This window comes from Ricinus communis, chromosome 9, assembly GCF_019578655.1.
Source record: "Ricinus communis isolate WT05 ecotype wild-type chromosome 9, ASM1957865v1, whole genome shotgun sequence".
NCBI classification, from domain to species: Eukaryota; Viridiplantae; Streptophyta; class Magnoliopsida; order Malpighiales; family Euphorbiaceae; genus Ricinus; species Ricinus communis.
The window spans coordinates 7821839-7837145 of NC_063264.1; the positions used below are offsets into that span (position 1 = coordinate 7821839).

Genomic DNA, 15307 nt, shown 5'->3' on the forward strand with positions numbered 1-15307 from the left:
CCAATAAATTTTTTTAATTTTAAATATCATATATATTATAATTAGTTGACTATTAAGAATAATTTTAAAATAATAATTATTTATTATAAAATATAAAATTCTAATTATATGATATGAAGTTAAAGTAAATTATTATTAATAATTTTTAATAAGAATAATAATATCCAAATAAATAAATAAAATAAAATCAGCTATCAGTTGAAAGAAAAAGGCTTTAAAATAGAGCTGATACAATTAACAGTTGATTGAGACTAAATCAGCTATGGGCTGTTATTTTTTAAACTTTTATCAAATGCTATTAAAAAATAACAATCACCTGCACCAAATCTCTAAATTAAACAGATATGTAATCTTTGTATGCGAAATAAGTCACATGGTCAACAATAATCTAAGAATAAAAACCTAAGTTACTCTGCACTTCACTCTTACTTCAGTTGCATTAAACTATGGGCCCGATTGGTTCAACCGATCAATGTAGTTGATGGTTGATAAATTAAACTGTTTGATAAATTTTTTATTAGCGGTTACCGTTAATATGTTAAATGACTATTGAAAATATAATTTATTGTTAAATATAATTTATTTTATTTTATTATATTTAATAATAAAAATTAATAAAAATAACTTATAATGATTAAAAATATATATATATATATTAATTTTCTTTAGCTTAATTGTATTTATTATTAAAAATATCTATAAAGTTATTTTAAAAGTAAAAATTTAAATTTAAATTCTATTAATGAAAATTTCTAATTTCAGATACTATAATTTTAAGTATTATAATTATTTAACTATGAAGAATAATTTTAAAATAATAATTATTTATTTAAATATAAAAATTTAATTATATAATATCAATTTAAAGTAAGCTATTATTAACAAGTTTTAATTAAAATAATAATATCTAAATAATAAAAAATTAAATCAGTTATCAACTTATAAGAAAAAGCTCTAAAATATAACTAATACAATCAACAGTTGATTGAGATTAAATCAGTTATTTGTTTTTCAAGTTTTTATCAAATATTTTAATATAGCTGTTTGATGAGAAACAATTATCAGCAGCATCAAACCTTTAAATCAAACATCATTATATTTTTAATAAATTAGTAAGTTTTAAAAAGGTTAAGGAATGATTATATTTTAAGCAATTGTAATTTGTTAAATTAAATAAAGAGGACATGAAAGGAATAATCAAGTTCAAAAAGATGCCCCCAAGAAAGGCAATGAGAAAATAAAAGAAGAAGAAGAAGAAAAGGAAGGGGCAGAAGTACTGAAGCATCTTTCTGTGATTTGATTTCCTTCTTCAACAGCAACAGCACAGGTGAGCAGAGCACAGCAGAAATTCCAAAGAGTACGTAGCTGACTCTTTCACATGCCTTCTCATTATTTATTGACTTGCCCCTTTCACATTCAAGACATCTTTTATCTTCATTTTCTTAATCACCAATTCGTTCCTTAAAAGACTCAATTAAATTATTCAAATTTTAAATATATAACTATATTAATTTTTTTTTAAAATTTAAATTAATTCGATATATATATATATATATATATATATATATATATATATATATATATATATATAATTAGCTACTTTTGAAAAGACTTTTTTTTATCCTAAATATATGTGTACTTGCCCAAAATAAATTAAATGTTATTTTTAGATATAAATTATTCATATTCCCTTCATTCTTTCTTTTTCTAATAATTTTTAAATTTTATTAAATATTCATAAAAATGATTTACACAAAATGCAGAAATTGATAAATATGTGTTGTTTTATTATGGGTCCGAATGTATGCAATATGTTCTAAGATTACGGTATGCAAAAATAGAAATATATAGATTAAATATAACGCAATTACAAAGTCAAGATTAATAAATCGACTATGGAAATTAAAAGGCTTAAAATTGAATTTAGCCAAAAAGAGAAAATATGTTAAAAAAAAAATCACCAAGCAATTAGAAAGACTATTCATTTAAATTTTACAAACGTTTATCAAATATGTAACTTTTAAAAAATTTAATTGTATTCTAAATTCTAATTTCTCGAACTTTTTAAAAAATTATCACTAATTTTAATTTTATTTTAGTAAATTGAATAAGTAATGGTATTTTTAATGCTTAAATGCATATATATATCAGGCGAGACAAGTAATACATACTTTAAAATATCAACAAAACAATGAAAACACAAAATTTCATTGTTTTTATCTCTAAATCATGTTTTGGAGACACATTTTAATTATTTAATCTGCCTCACTTCACACATAAGCATTTTAACATTGAAATATACATAAGTGATTTGCCAATAAATAAAAGACTTAATAATATTTTGATAGTTAAAAATTAAATTCATAAAGTGCAAAAAAATTGAAATTTAAAATGCTATTAAGTCTTTTCAAAATATGTAATTATTATTAAATTATTTTAAAATTTTAAAATAAAATAGCTATATTTTTAATTTATTTAAAAATTTTCTAATAATTATTTTTTATTTTTATAATGATAAAAATCACGTAGTAAATTAGTTTTGTTAGTTAAAATAAAAATTTTAATAAATTGATAAAAAATTTATTTTCAAATAAGATGTGAAAAATTATGCACATATTTGAAATTCTCAATAATTATATTCTTAAATGTGAAATAATATATTTTTGATTCATAATTATTATTTTCTTATAAATAAAATTGATTTTTAAATTTTTTATCATAGAAATTTAAAAATTATCTTCAAAAAGTGTTTCTAAAAATAGATTTAAAATATAAAAATATTTATTTTAAAATTTTAAATAAAATTATAAATTTTTTTAAAAAACTTAATTGAAATTAAACGTTTAAAATATGCAAAATTTGAAGTTAAAGGAAAGATTATTATTACGACTATTATTGGTATTATTATTATTATTAATACAAACACTAATATCATAGTACTGTCAGCTTAGCACTGATAACACTCAACAGGGCCCCACTGCCAGTGGGACATTGTTCTATCCGTCCTTGACCTGAGACACAGCATTAGATTAAGATTTCTATTAGATTTTCTCTCTCTTTCTCGTTTTCGATATTATTTAAGTTTTTCTTTTTGTTTTTCTTTTTCTTGGGTTTTTCTTCTTGATTTTTTCTTTCCTCCAGAAAGACACTGCCAGTGCTACAAAGGTACAATCTTTCTTCATAATCTCCTAGCTTCTTTATATGTATCTATTGTCCAATTCTAGCTAGAATATACATAACCTCAGTTTGTTTTAATTTTCATCAAGATTAGTAAAAAAGAGTTCGGTTTTTTAAAACACTTCTTGGTATTTTTCTCAGCAACCAAACATATACTTTTTGGGGTTCTGCGACACTAAAATAATGTAAAATTGGAGTCTTTCTTATTTTCCCTTTCTGGGTTGTTCTGTTCTTTTATTTATATATATATATATATATATATATATATTATTTATTTATAAAGTTTCAGGTTTTCTGGTATTGCCCATGGTAGCAAGATTATAAAAGATGTAGTAGTACTAGTTGGGTTTTTGGTTCCTTGTGTATTTGCACATTTTTATATATTTTTTTTCTATTAATTTGCACTTGTGCACACTTGAATTCTTCTAGTTATAACCTCTATAATTATATGCCATTTCAAGTGTTCTTTTACTATAGTTGAAATCTAGCACTTGGAGGATTTTTATATATGCGAGATAGAGGAACTATTTTCCCCTTGAATCTTTATCGGTGCGGTAGTTTCATTCATATTTCTTGCTTCTTTATATAGGAGGTTACTGCTAAAAACGATTTAAGAAAAGGTCTTTGCTTTTTTTTTTTTTTTGGTCTTTTAAGCTTTGGTGGGTGATTAGTTGCATCTTGTCCATATATTGGATCTTGTCAGTGTGAATGAGAGTTCTTGCTTTCTGAAGTTTGGTTCATTAAGCCATTATGTGGACAAAGATTTTATAAATGAAACAACTATTACTTGCTATATCTCGTCATTGGCTCATTCCTTAGGTGCTTGGTTGAGATTAAATCCGTGCAAATGGTCCTTCTCTGTTTTGCTTGATTGTGACACACATAATAAAGTCCAAACATGTCATCACTCTCAACACAGAGGCTGTGGCTATTCCTCTCATCCTTCTTGTGTTCTTAGTCCATGTTCGTTAACCTTGCTTTGACCCTCATAACCTCATGTAATTAGCTTAAGAACGCTAACTCGGGCACTGCTAAATAGAAGGGTCCTACAATGAAGTTTTTTCATCTGCCGTCATGCAATTTCTATACCATGGTTACGGGTTTACTTAATCGGACCTGTAGGAGCTTAAACTGCTGGTCCTGTTCTTTGTTGTTGTACTTACCTTCCATCTTTAATTGCACAAGTATTGTGTCGTTTCTTCTTTCTGAAATTATTTGCCGCTTGCCTGATTTTACCAGTTTGCTAGGATTATTAGCATATTGTCAAAGTTGCTACTTCTTTTCTTCCTCTACAATTACTAAAGTTATGGGCTAGTGACACAAAATCGAGGGGTCTTCCGCCAAGATATTTAATGTTCTCGTACACTGTATTCCTCCAATCCAAGGTCCCTGTCTACAGAGGACCATAGCTATTTAAATAAACATGTGAATAGTTCATTTTTATTGCTGAATGCTGTCTTTTTGATATGTGGCCTGACATGATTGCCACGTTTTAGCTTTGTAGAACAAATATATTATGGACAACATCAACTAGGATGAAAATGTTGATTTTCAAAATCAGGCACAACAATGACGTAAGATTGAATACTGTACACATGTTCTGCTGTTTCTTACTTCAGCCTAAATTTTCACTATGCGTTCCCTTGATTTGTGCTTACTCCCATTGCCATGGTTTTGTTATAGAGACATTAGTTCCTTCTGACATGTCTTGCATCATTATTTAATAAGGCTCATACCAACATATAGAGTTGCAATTAACTATCAATTTAAAAGTCTTCTAACAACATATTGAGTTGCAATTACCTATCAGATCTGTTTCAAGATATACATCCGTATTTGACATTCAAGAGCAAGAGTTTGGACTATTTTCTTGCTTCAGGAAATTTGCGGCAAAGCAAATAGAGGATTAATTAGGAGTTCTTAGAGTGCCTGAACACTCTTGAGAGGAAATTGGCTCTTAATTGGATTGTGATATGTGGCATTAGGTTGTCTACAACATGCCTAAAGGTATTTATTTAAGCAAGTAGATAGTGCTAATCAGTGCACTGAGCATCTGGCATGATGATATCATGTTGTCAGGTCAAGTAACTTCATGCTTGTGTATTTCCAAAGCATGGTCATCTATCTTTTGACATGTTACATGAGTTTTCATGGTTAGTGGTGGTTAATTCAACATTGATAGCTCTTTGATACAGGAACAACTTGCATAAAAGGAAAGGAAGATTTATTTTATATATTTATGAACATGAGCGAAGCAAACCAAGGGAATAATCCTGATGCATCAGCAATTGTCCCTGTGAAGCGCAAGCGTGGTCGTCCACGTAAGTATCCAAAGTCAGGTCTAGATCCCGCAAGGGATTCTCATGCTCCAAGGGGTCATAATCCAAATCATGGGGAGAGGTATCGTGTTCCACCTGAATCTGTAGGAGTCCATGGAAATCAGCCCCGTCAAGTAGATCCAGTTAACAATCCAACTGACCTCATGGTGGGTCAGACAGTTCATGGCATCATTGAGGCAGCATTTGATGCTGGATACTTGCTCACTGTCAGGGTTAGCAACTCAGAAACCACTTTGAGGGGTGTTGTTTTTAAGGCTGGACATTATGTTCCTGTTTCTGCAGACAATGATGTCGCCCCGGGTGTTCAAATGATTAGGAGAAATGAGATGCCACTCCCAAGAGAAAACTATGCTCAAGTCCATAGCCATAATTCTCGATCTAGAGAGAGAAATGGAAATGTCCATGCAGCTCGAGTTGCTAATCCAGTAGTCTCCAAAGGCAAACAGGTGTCTTCAGTGGCAACTGAAACTCCTTCTGGGGTCTCAGGAGGCAATTTGGTGCCTGCTGTACTCCAGCCCATTAATTCATCAAATGGGCCTGCTGGGGAACCGTCTTCAATTGCAGCCCAACCTGACCATGCAATGGCCTCTAAAGGGAAACAGGTGCTAGTTGATGCACATCCATCAAATGGATCAACACCTACAGAACAAGTGCAGGCTGTTCAAACCCATTTGCAGTTTCAATTTCAAAATAATCGCCAGGTAACACCTTCAGGCATACAGCAGGAAGCTGGTTTGCCGAAGTTACTGCAAGAGGCTGAAGCTAAATCAATGGAGTTACCTGCTATGCCTTTTGAGAGACTGTTAACTGAAGTCATCAAGAGAAATCAGGTTCCAACGCAGTCAACAGAGACTGATACCAGCTCAGCTGGTAAGTTGTCTACTAAAGATTCTAGCATTGCTACTGAAGATGATGTCAATGACTCGGACCAGGCACTTTCTGTTGAGCCCCTGCAAGCTGTACAGCCTGATCTACATAATCACCCTACAGTTGTGTTGACACCTTTGGAGAATTATAGAACCGGAAAAATGACTGAGCTGTTGCAGGTAATATGAATGATCATTTAGAGTGGAAATAATGTTATATTCATTAATGGTTAACTGATATCCAGCACTTAAGAAGGTTTTGCAGGAAAGAATGACAGAGAACAAGACAACTCATGCACAGGATCTAACTGCAGATCACAAACCAAAATTAGATGAGTGGAGAAGCCAAGAACCTGAGGATGGAGATGAAGGCAGTGGTCATTCTAAGAACCGCTCGCGATCATCAAGTGTCTGATGCTGCTGGATCAGATGTTTCCTTGAGCAATAATATGCCTGCTACTTATTCGTCTAGCAAGTTCAAGGACAATTTTCAGCAATCTATTATATCTTTAGAAAGTTCATTACATTAGAATAGGTAAAGGCTATATGTCTGAACCTTAAAAAAATCAAATACCTTTTCGTAAGCTCAGGTTTACAGGTAGATAAGAGAACTAGTTGGACGTTGTTTAGCAGTTGTAAGTTATATATCATAGTTTGAAGTTTATAGCTCGTTAAAAATACAGCTCAAATGTCCTGCTCATATGCCCAGGGATTTATGATCCAATGTTATAGATACATGTTTTACATACATTTATTTGCCAGTGCTTTGAAGAAAAAAAAAAAAGAGAAAAGAAAGCAGGAGTAGACCCAAAAAAAGGGAAAAAAAAAAAAAGGAAACGAGAGCGGCCCTTTTGTAACCTTTGACAGATTAGTGAACCCGCCTGTGCAAAAGAGAAAAAAAAAAAAAACAGATTTATCATTCAAGAACATGGATGTAAGTGTTTTCTTCCATTGTTCAAGAAGCGTATTATAACATCAGCCTGGTTTTGCCATTATTGCGACCCGTTTACTTTCACGCAAGGTTGCTTTACGCATTCGTTCTCCTTTTTCATTCCGTTCTGTGTGTATGTGTGTTTTTTGTTTTCTGGATATATGAATTGGAGGGAAAAGGGCAAAGTTTGAACTCCTGCCTTTGTCATGATGCAACAGGTGCCACAAGCCTAGTGTCTATTTAGGCATGGATTTTAGATAGAAAGATACGTTACTACAAATATAATAAAAGTCGTGATATATACACATAAAAAAGTAATCTAAAACGATGTACTGACAATTTCAAACTCCAAGGTATACTGACAATTTCATACTCCAAGGTAAAGAGATGAAGTAGCCTTCATTCAAATATTGCTCAGCAACCACAAGAACTAGTCATGGCAAGATTGAAAGAATTTCCAAATGACATTCTATATCAAAACATCGGGCCTGTTTTTTTCTGGCTTTTTCAATAATGTACATCTCGATCCTCCCGACTAGCAACTCACCTTCTGTATACGAACCTCCTTCCCCCCATTTTCACAAAAATGAAATATAACCCCTAAATCTTGTCTTACATCAAAACCCAAGCTAGAAAGAGCTTAACCCTGCATACTGATGATAGAAATTGGAACACCTCTGTACTACATATTCTTTCAGAAAAATCTGTGGATCAAAATTTTTGTCGTTCATGGAAAAGAATCATGAATTTATACCAGTGGGATATACTCATGGAAACTTGGTGCTGAAAAGAGCATTAGATCCTGGGACCGGGATAGCACGATTAGCAGGGATAGGAGGTTGCAGAAGAGGAATGTGGTTTGGCATTGCAAATGGTTGCTGGCCACTAGCTATAAAAGGCGGGGGTGCACACATTTGCAGGGCCTGTCCTGTTGCACTTCCTGCAATCCAAATAAAATTGGTCAAAATATGACCACCCAGAAAGTTATGCTTAAATATTTTTATTACACTCCAGCATAATTGTTCCTCGGCAAAGAGAGTAAGCAATGCCAAGAAAACATCAACATTCTCTATCTGTATGGATTAAAATTATAATAGCTGAAAACAGTTCATAAATCAGTAAGATTTACAATTGCTGGGATGAAGGGAAGAAATTAGATAAGCATCAGGACTAAATAACCATAGGCTGTTTTCTTTCCCTTGAAAAAATATGCATAAAGTACAAGAACACACTCATGTTTCCTATAGTCAACTTATTACATTGAATTTGAAGTTCTCTGTTCAAAAAATCTTGAGGTATAGGGGACATCTTTAAAACAGTTGCTTTATACATTAACAACGATGCCATCTCATCGACTCAAGTGGAATAAACCTAACTTTCTAATTCAAATAAGTAGAAGCGTATATATTGAAGCTGTATAGTTAGGTCTCATTATTTACTTGGTAAATAAACACAAAAGAGCTAAGCTTGTGTACATGTAAAATCATGAACTATGAAAATACACGATTTCCTTCCACAAATATGTTCATCTGAAAAAAAAAAAAAAAAAACCATTTATACCTTGATGTTTAGGATATTGAACCTGATGCGGAGTCAACAGAGGACGTGCAGATATAGGTGAGATGGTAGCTGTACTATGTATCAAATCCTTCCATTTGAAATTAAAGACAAAATCACAATCAGAAAATTATCAGAAAACATTCTAGGATAGGAACCCCAGGACAAAAACTAAATTAATAAATAGAAGAACTAACTAAAAAGAATTTAGAAATGCCACCAGGAGCTCAAAATATGTAAACCAAGAAAACAAAGTTGGAAAAATTTTCCTTTCATGACATTACATTCCAAGTTCCTTAACAGAAACAGCAGATAACCATTTCTAAGAAAAAAATATTTTACTTTAAAAGTTGCCATTTATTAGTCCCTGTATCAATTATGCACATGACAAGGACTTTTTTGCAGTAACGCAAAATACTGTTTCATATTTACTTAGTAGAAGGATGGCTGTGACTTAAAGAGATCCCTGACATCGACCAGACACTGGCCAAGGACAATTGATAGTTTTAATATATCACTAAAAACTCTGGCAGATATATAGCTAGCATTATGAGGACAATAACAATGTCCTTCAGTTGTCCTAGGCACTTTTTGGTCTATTAAAGAATACTTAATAAATTTTCCCTCCTGGAATGGAGTCTAGACCGTTCTATTGTTCTCTATAAGCTACAACACCTAAATACCTATAGATATTTCCAAAAAGAATCGAATTTAGGAAACTACCAAACACCAAAGTGCTTTAATCATGTAATGCTATGGACAATATTATCTTACATGAGGAACTGATTGCACATAGACAAGCTGTCCAAGTCGTCCAACCACAACCTACAGGGAGAGAGAGAGAGAGAGGACAATGTTAGCATTGCATAAATCACCACTTCAGTACCAAATAAAGACAAAAGTTTCCACATGCACAAAATAAAAACAGGTATTAACTGCAGAATGAATATCACAGGAAATCTTCCTTTTACTCACAGCTTGAGAATTTGGAGGCACATATGCTGGTGCAGCCTGAACAGCATGATATTGACCAGCATATCTAAGCGGCTGTGTCCTGTTCCCCATGTGGCCAACAATCTGTAACTGAAGAAGAATCAGAACTACAACAGCATCAAAAAATAGAAAGAGAAAGCATCGACTCTCACATTGTGTTAAAAGGAAATAGTCTTGCTACTAGGTAATCTTAAAGTTCTCATAAGGAAAGAAAAAACCAATTTCCTAATTATAAATTTCCTCGAGCAGTATCTGCATCGACTGCACTAATTTTCCGAAGAAAAGACAAAGTTATAAACTGCTTTGACAAATTTCTACCGCTACTAAAGCACTTATTCTCATGGTGTAAATGTCACTAATTAAATTCAGTCCAGTGCTCTAAAACTAAACCCCGTATGTGAACTTCGGGTATATATTATAAAAATCGAGAGAAAACTTCCACAGTGGAAGTATATCTTCAATATACATATTATAGTACAGGTATGTGGCTGAGAAGAGACAGATAACAATTGATACTTGAAGAAGAAAACCAAAGGCATAGTCTAAATTAACATCAGAACATACTAAAAATAGAAGATGCAAGTTGACTAATACATACTGGTTGTGAAAATTGAGGACCAGCACCACTGTTTACAGCAGCTAAGTTAGTGTATGGAGCAAACTTGGCAGTTACAGATGGCCGAGGTGCAAAAGGACTAATAGCAACTTCTGGCTGAGCAGCAGCAACAGCGACAGCAACAGCAGGTATCATAGAAGAGTTGCTTGGTACATAAGCCATGCTTGATACTGCCGGCACTGCGTTGGCTGATATTGGAGTTGCAAAAGATGGACAGAAAATTTTGGCTCCTGGATTGAGCTTGAATTCCTGAAATAAAATAAATCCTTTTTTTTAAGAAGAAAAAGTCATACTGAAATTGATATTATGAAGTTCCCAAGGAATTATCCATAACCCAATTAGAAAAAATACAAAAATGTGCAATAATGATCTAACAGCTAGCATATTAATTAAGATCATCCAAACAGATAAGTTAATAAATGGAAGCCAAACATGGTTACTACCTTGGAGATTTTAGTGGACTCTGAGCTTTGCGAAGAAATCACATCTGCTGAAGAAGATAATGAACCAGAATGTGATTCTGAGGTCACCTCAACTAGAGGACTGGAAGCAGTTGAAATACTTGAACCAACAGCATTTCCACAAGATAACCCATTAGGTGACAGTTTCCTTGTCCCTCGCCCTTCCTCAATAGTCTTTCCTTCAGAAAGACAGAGAACCGCTGTATGTGAAGTACTAAACTATTAAAACAGGATGACACCAGAATAAAGAAAAGAATATTCTAACTTGAAGCTGGAAAGTGATTAATACATCATAAAGATACAGATAATCTACCAGGAAAGGTGCCGTAAAATTCTGTAACTTGAGCGGTTAAAAAATATTATTTAACCGCGCCTCATCAGAGATTTGTAATTTTAAAATCACATCTATAAGATAAAGCAAGCACCCAAAATAATGTTCCATAAGTTTTTAACACCACATAACACTTTGATATGCAAGTTCAAGGTGTAATGGTTGTAATTATCATTATCATAAGCTCATGTAGTAAAGCCTTTAACACTATGGACATTGATTTTCACTTCCTACTGCTATACAAGCATATCAATAAAATGGCATATTCACTGCAACCATAATATTTTTCCTTTCATTTTTCTGTTTTTGTTTTTGTTTTTGTTTTTTTTTTTTGTTTGAACAGACAACCATTAGAATATTCAAATACTGAGGACAAGGTATGCCTTTCTGAATCAGATACTTAGCTGTTATTTTGGGTATTGAACTTACAGATTGAATTTGAGCTTTGAACTTCATCATCCTGCATAAAACAGTTGCGGAGGTAAATACCTACATAAGTCATGTTTCAATTACAGAAACTCTGGATCTTATAAAACAAAATAAGTTAAGCCCATCATAACATACACTCTTCTCTCTTTGTAGTTGAAACTTTTGTTTCTGATGATCATGCTCCCCTTGTGATCTTTCATCTCCAATCTGTCTGTCAAAAAAATAATTGACGGGATTCTGAAAATTAGAAAGAATTCATATGAGGAAATAATTTGAAGATAAAACATATCTGAGCAAAGATGCTATGCCCAAACGATAATACTAGAAATCAGTCATGTAGAACAATTATGTGGAAATTCATGCTCGATCTGGATTTCTCATAATGCCAGTGACAATTCACAGAATGCTAAGAACAAGAACCAAAGTATAGCACGGTCCTAAGCGTGATCATCAATTAACAGACTAAAACTTGGAAAAGGAAACTAAATTGTACCTCCCAAGAACTGAGGCACCAGGAGCTTCTTCGCTCTGCAATAAGGAACTATGAGTCAAAAGGAAACTTAATAAGAAATAAAAAAATAAAAAAAAACTTATATAAAATCTCTCCACCCCAACCCCCCTCTCCTCTTTATCCCACTCACGCACAAACACTACAGACAAACCCCTTGAAAACGTATCCCTACTCATAAACTATCATCCACAATTCCACACCTAATGGAGTTCACCTTAGGGTATAGGAAGCTTTATAACAAAACCAAGAAGAATTAAAAAGGTCAAACTTGTTACCCAATATAGCAAAGTGAGCTAATAAAGACACAAAAGGCATAATAAAAATATATCTTCTGATGTGTAATAGAAGCTATCATCCTTCTGGACACTCTTTCCCTATTAAACATACCAAGTTACATCTTGAACAGGTCACAGTAAACCCAACCTTTGAAATATCAGTCATATCTTTCTTCCTGAGGTCAACTTCCATGGCAATTACTGAATGATTTGTAAATTTTCTTCCATCATGCTCCTTTAGAACTTTGTTTGGCAGGAATCCATTAGCAGAAGTAATCTTGTTTTCAGCTGAAATCCTAATTAAATAATGATTGTAAGAACCTAGTTCAATTATTATAATCAAATTAACAATAAAACTTGGGTATTGACTATCTCAGCCATCAGTTTTCTGAATTTCTAGATAGCTGCGCATTCTCATTTTTCATATTACCTTGACATGAACACAATTTTTGTTACATGTGCAATATTTCTAACAAGCAACACATGCAATGGGAGAAACTCCTGTACATATCTGATAGGGAACATGGAAAATAATAAAAGGAAACAGGAAGAGCATAACCTAATAAAAGAACCTCAAAGCATTATATATTCTAATCCAAATATGACAGTTTCAATCCATAATCCAAATCCAAAATAAGCTAATACCTGTTATCATTAAGTTTCTTTTTATCCACAGCAGACTTGTTAGATTCCTTTGCCTCATTTTCTAAGATCTCAGAAGAAGGGACTTCCACCACAGCAGCTTCTACATAATCACTAGCTACATTTCCATTGATACCATCAGCTGGGAAAAGGACTCCCTGTAGATAAAGTCCCGCACATAGCAAGCAGATTTTTTATTGTCACATCCCAACATTACAAAAAATTACCAAGGATCTAAAAATGAAGAAGAACAATCCAAAAAAGAAAAATAAAGAAGCTTCACCTTGGCAACAACTTGAACAAGATCGCATGAAAGAATAACAAGTGTTTCCATGACACTCCCATTGGCAACATTTGCAACTAGTTTCCCTTTCCTAGTCAATTTAGCTTCCTTCAATACAATACCTACACAAAAAATAACATAACTCAACCCTATAAGTACTACTTAATCCATCATCACAACTCAAAAACAAAAAGTGGAAACTAGAAAAGTAAAATTATTGATTAAAATAAACAATCCAGATCAGAATCAAATCTGATCCTCTCCAGAATAAACAAAAAGCAAATAAATTTCTCAATAAAATTAAAAACCCAGATACGACTCCTTAAGAAAATCATACCCATATAAGATTTTGTTTAAGAAACACAGCCAACAAATTAGAATCGATATAAGAGATTACGAAACTAATCCCAAATAAAAGAAATTCTAGAAATGAACTGACCATAATCCTTGTCGACAGAGGCAGTGTGGAAGATACCAGAATAGACAGAGCCATCTCTGACATGAACATCAACAGGGAGTCCAATTATACACATAGTAGCAAACAATAAGGTCTCACTTAAACAAGTCTCTGTTTCTAGTCGTGCTTGTGTTCTGTTTTTGTAACCCATCAGTTTCTCTTTCTTTCTTATTTTCTTCTTCTGGGAAATTGAACCAAGTTCTATTACTGAGCAAATCTCTGTTAGATAATTCAGTAGTGGAGTTTTTTGTGTTAAAAATAGGGAAAGATCTGAGAAGTATGAGCAATATTTTTGTTTTCGGGGCTGAAACTTTCTGCGAGGGAATACGTTTTCCTTTTTGTGAGAAAGATGGTGTCCTCTTGGTCTTTATAAATATTGTTCTTTATTTTAAAAAATATATATTATTATACACGTATTATAATTTCCGTAATTTTTGCCTTCTCTAGTAAAAATGGAGGAACACGAAGAGCATTTTCATATATTTCTTTTATGTAATATTGATAAATATACATTACCTATTTATATATGTAATGTGTATTGGCATCATAGATAATTAGATGTATACTTGCTCTATGAGCATATTAAAATATTAATGAAGATAATAATTAAATAATGTTAATAATATATCATATAGAGATAGCAATAAAAATATAATAAATATGAAAAAGACAATTATATAACATGAATTATTAACTAATGAATTTTACTATATCAGTAGTTTACAATTTATTGGAAATTTTATATTTTTCTATTTTAAAACTATTTTCATCAAAATAAAATTTAAAAGAAATTTAGATATTTTAAATTTTAAAAGTGAGAAAAAAATTAAATGGATGAATCGATGAATTTTTTAATTTAATTATTAAAAAATTAGAAAGTAATATGTTAGTATAACATGTCAAATTAAAAGAAATATTTTTAAAAAATAAAAATTATATAAGATAGACTATGCTAGAGTATTTCATAATAAACTTTTATAAAAAAATACTAATATACAAAAAGTTGGTTTTAAATAAAAAAAGATTTCAGAAAAAAGAAAATATCTTTTAAAATATATATATATATATATATATAGCTAATGTTGGATGAGAAATTAAAAAGATAAAAATAAAAGGAGACCACTGACTTTTACTTCAACATATACTTACTTAGTTATTGATATATATATCATGTTGATTTTAATAATTGAAATCACTATTATTTATTCGATAAAACAATAAAATAACTAAAAAGTAATATTAACATGCTAATTTCTTTAATAAGTTAACGTATAATTTTATTAAATGAATATAATATATTTTATTATTATCAATATATATCCACATAATCATCGATTTATATATTTGTTTTCGGTTTAACACATTTCTTACTTTTTTTAGTTTGTAACGTTTTTATTTCTTGCTATTTAAAGGAAAAATTGACTTTGTAGCTTTAATAT

The 15307-nt window shown here is 31.5% G+C and overlaps 2 protein-coding genes across 13 annotated transcripts; one reads left to right on the top strand and one right to left on the bottom strand.

Moving 5' to 3' along the window:
• The first annotated feature begins 3015 nt into the window (after window positions 1–3015).
• Window positions 3016–7130, top strand: LOC8282897. 8 transcript variants are annotated; one of them, XM_025158042.2, is made up of 4 exons: window positions 3027–3165; window positions 4988–5184; window positions 5373–6562; window positions 6636–7130. In XM_025158042.2, exons 2-4 carry the CDS (start codon window positions 5175–5177, stop codon window positions 6795–6797), a joined length of 1362 nt encoding a protein of 453 aa, XP_025013810.1. In that variant the 5' UTR covers window positions 3027–3165; window positions 4988–5174; the 3' UTR covers window positions 6798–7130. The 8 variants fall into 8 exon arrangements, with proteins under 8 accessions (XP_015577160.1, XP_015577159.1, XP_025013810.1 ...); XM_048378990.1 differs by lacking the exon at window positions 4988–5184 and adding an exon at window positions 4674–4751 and having other exon boundaries at window positions 3045–3165; XM_015721674.3 differs by lacking the exon at window positions 4988–5184 and having other exon boundaries at window positions 3016–3165; window positions 5360–6562.
• Window positions 7131–7693: 563 nt separating this feature from the next.
• LOC8282898 (polyadenylate-binding protein-interacting protein 4) lies at window positions 7694–14227 on the bottom strand. 5 transcript variants are annotated; one of them, XM_048378985.1, is made up of 13 exons: window positions 13851–14227; window positions 13412–13533; window positions 13132–13286; window positions 12635–12782; window positions 12194–12241; window positions 11836–11907; window positions 11701–11731; window positions 10923–11140; window positions 10462–10728; window positions 9846–9953; window positions 9645–9695; window positions 8874–8961; window positions 7694–8253 (listed from the first exon to the last, which is right to left on the bottom strand). In XM_048378985.1, exons 1-13 carry the CDS (start codon window positions 14017–14019, stop codon window positions 8081–8083), a joined length of 1650 nt encoding a protein of 549 aa, XP_048234942.1. In that variant the 5' UTR covers window positions 14020–14227; the 3' UTR covers window positions 7694–8080. The 5 variants fall into 5 exon arrangements, with proteins under 5 accessions (XP_048234942.1, XP_048234941.1, XP_048234940.1 ...); XM_048378984.1 differs by having other exon boundaries at window positions 9846–9947; window positions 11836–11937; XM_048378983.1 differs by having other exon boundaries at window positions 11836–11937.
• Between the last annotated feature and the right edge of the window lie 1080 nt (window positions 14228–15307).

Bases quoted from the DNA above. Each gene is read 5' to 3' on its own strand.
- LOC8282897 (XM_048378987.1), top strand. From the start codon at position 4,713: ATGAAAATGTTGATTTTCAAAATCAGGCACAACAATGAC. The intron at 4,752-5,359 runs GTAAGATTGAAT...CAACATTGATAG, and splicing joins AAATCAGGCACAACAATGAC to CTCTTTGATACAGGAACAAC. The intron at 6,563-6,635 runs GTAATATGAATG...CCAGCACTTAAG, and splicing joins AAATGACTGAGCTGTTGCAG to AAGGTTTTGCAGGAAAGAAT.
- LOC8282898 (XM_048378983.1), bottom strand. From the start codon at position 14,019: ATGGGTTACAAAAACAGAACACAAGCACGACTAGAAACAGAGACTTGT. The intron at 12,242-12,634 runs GTTGGGTTTACT...TTTGACTCATAG, and splicing joins ATATGACTGATATTTCAAAG to TTCCTTATTGCAGAGCGAAG. The intron at 11,938-12,193 runs GTACAATTTAGT...TCTAATTTTCAG, and splicing joins GGTGCCTCAGTTCTTGGGAG to AATCCCGTCAATTATTTTTT.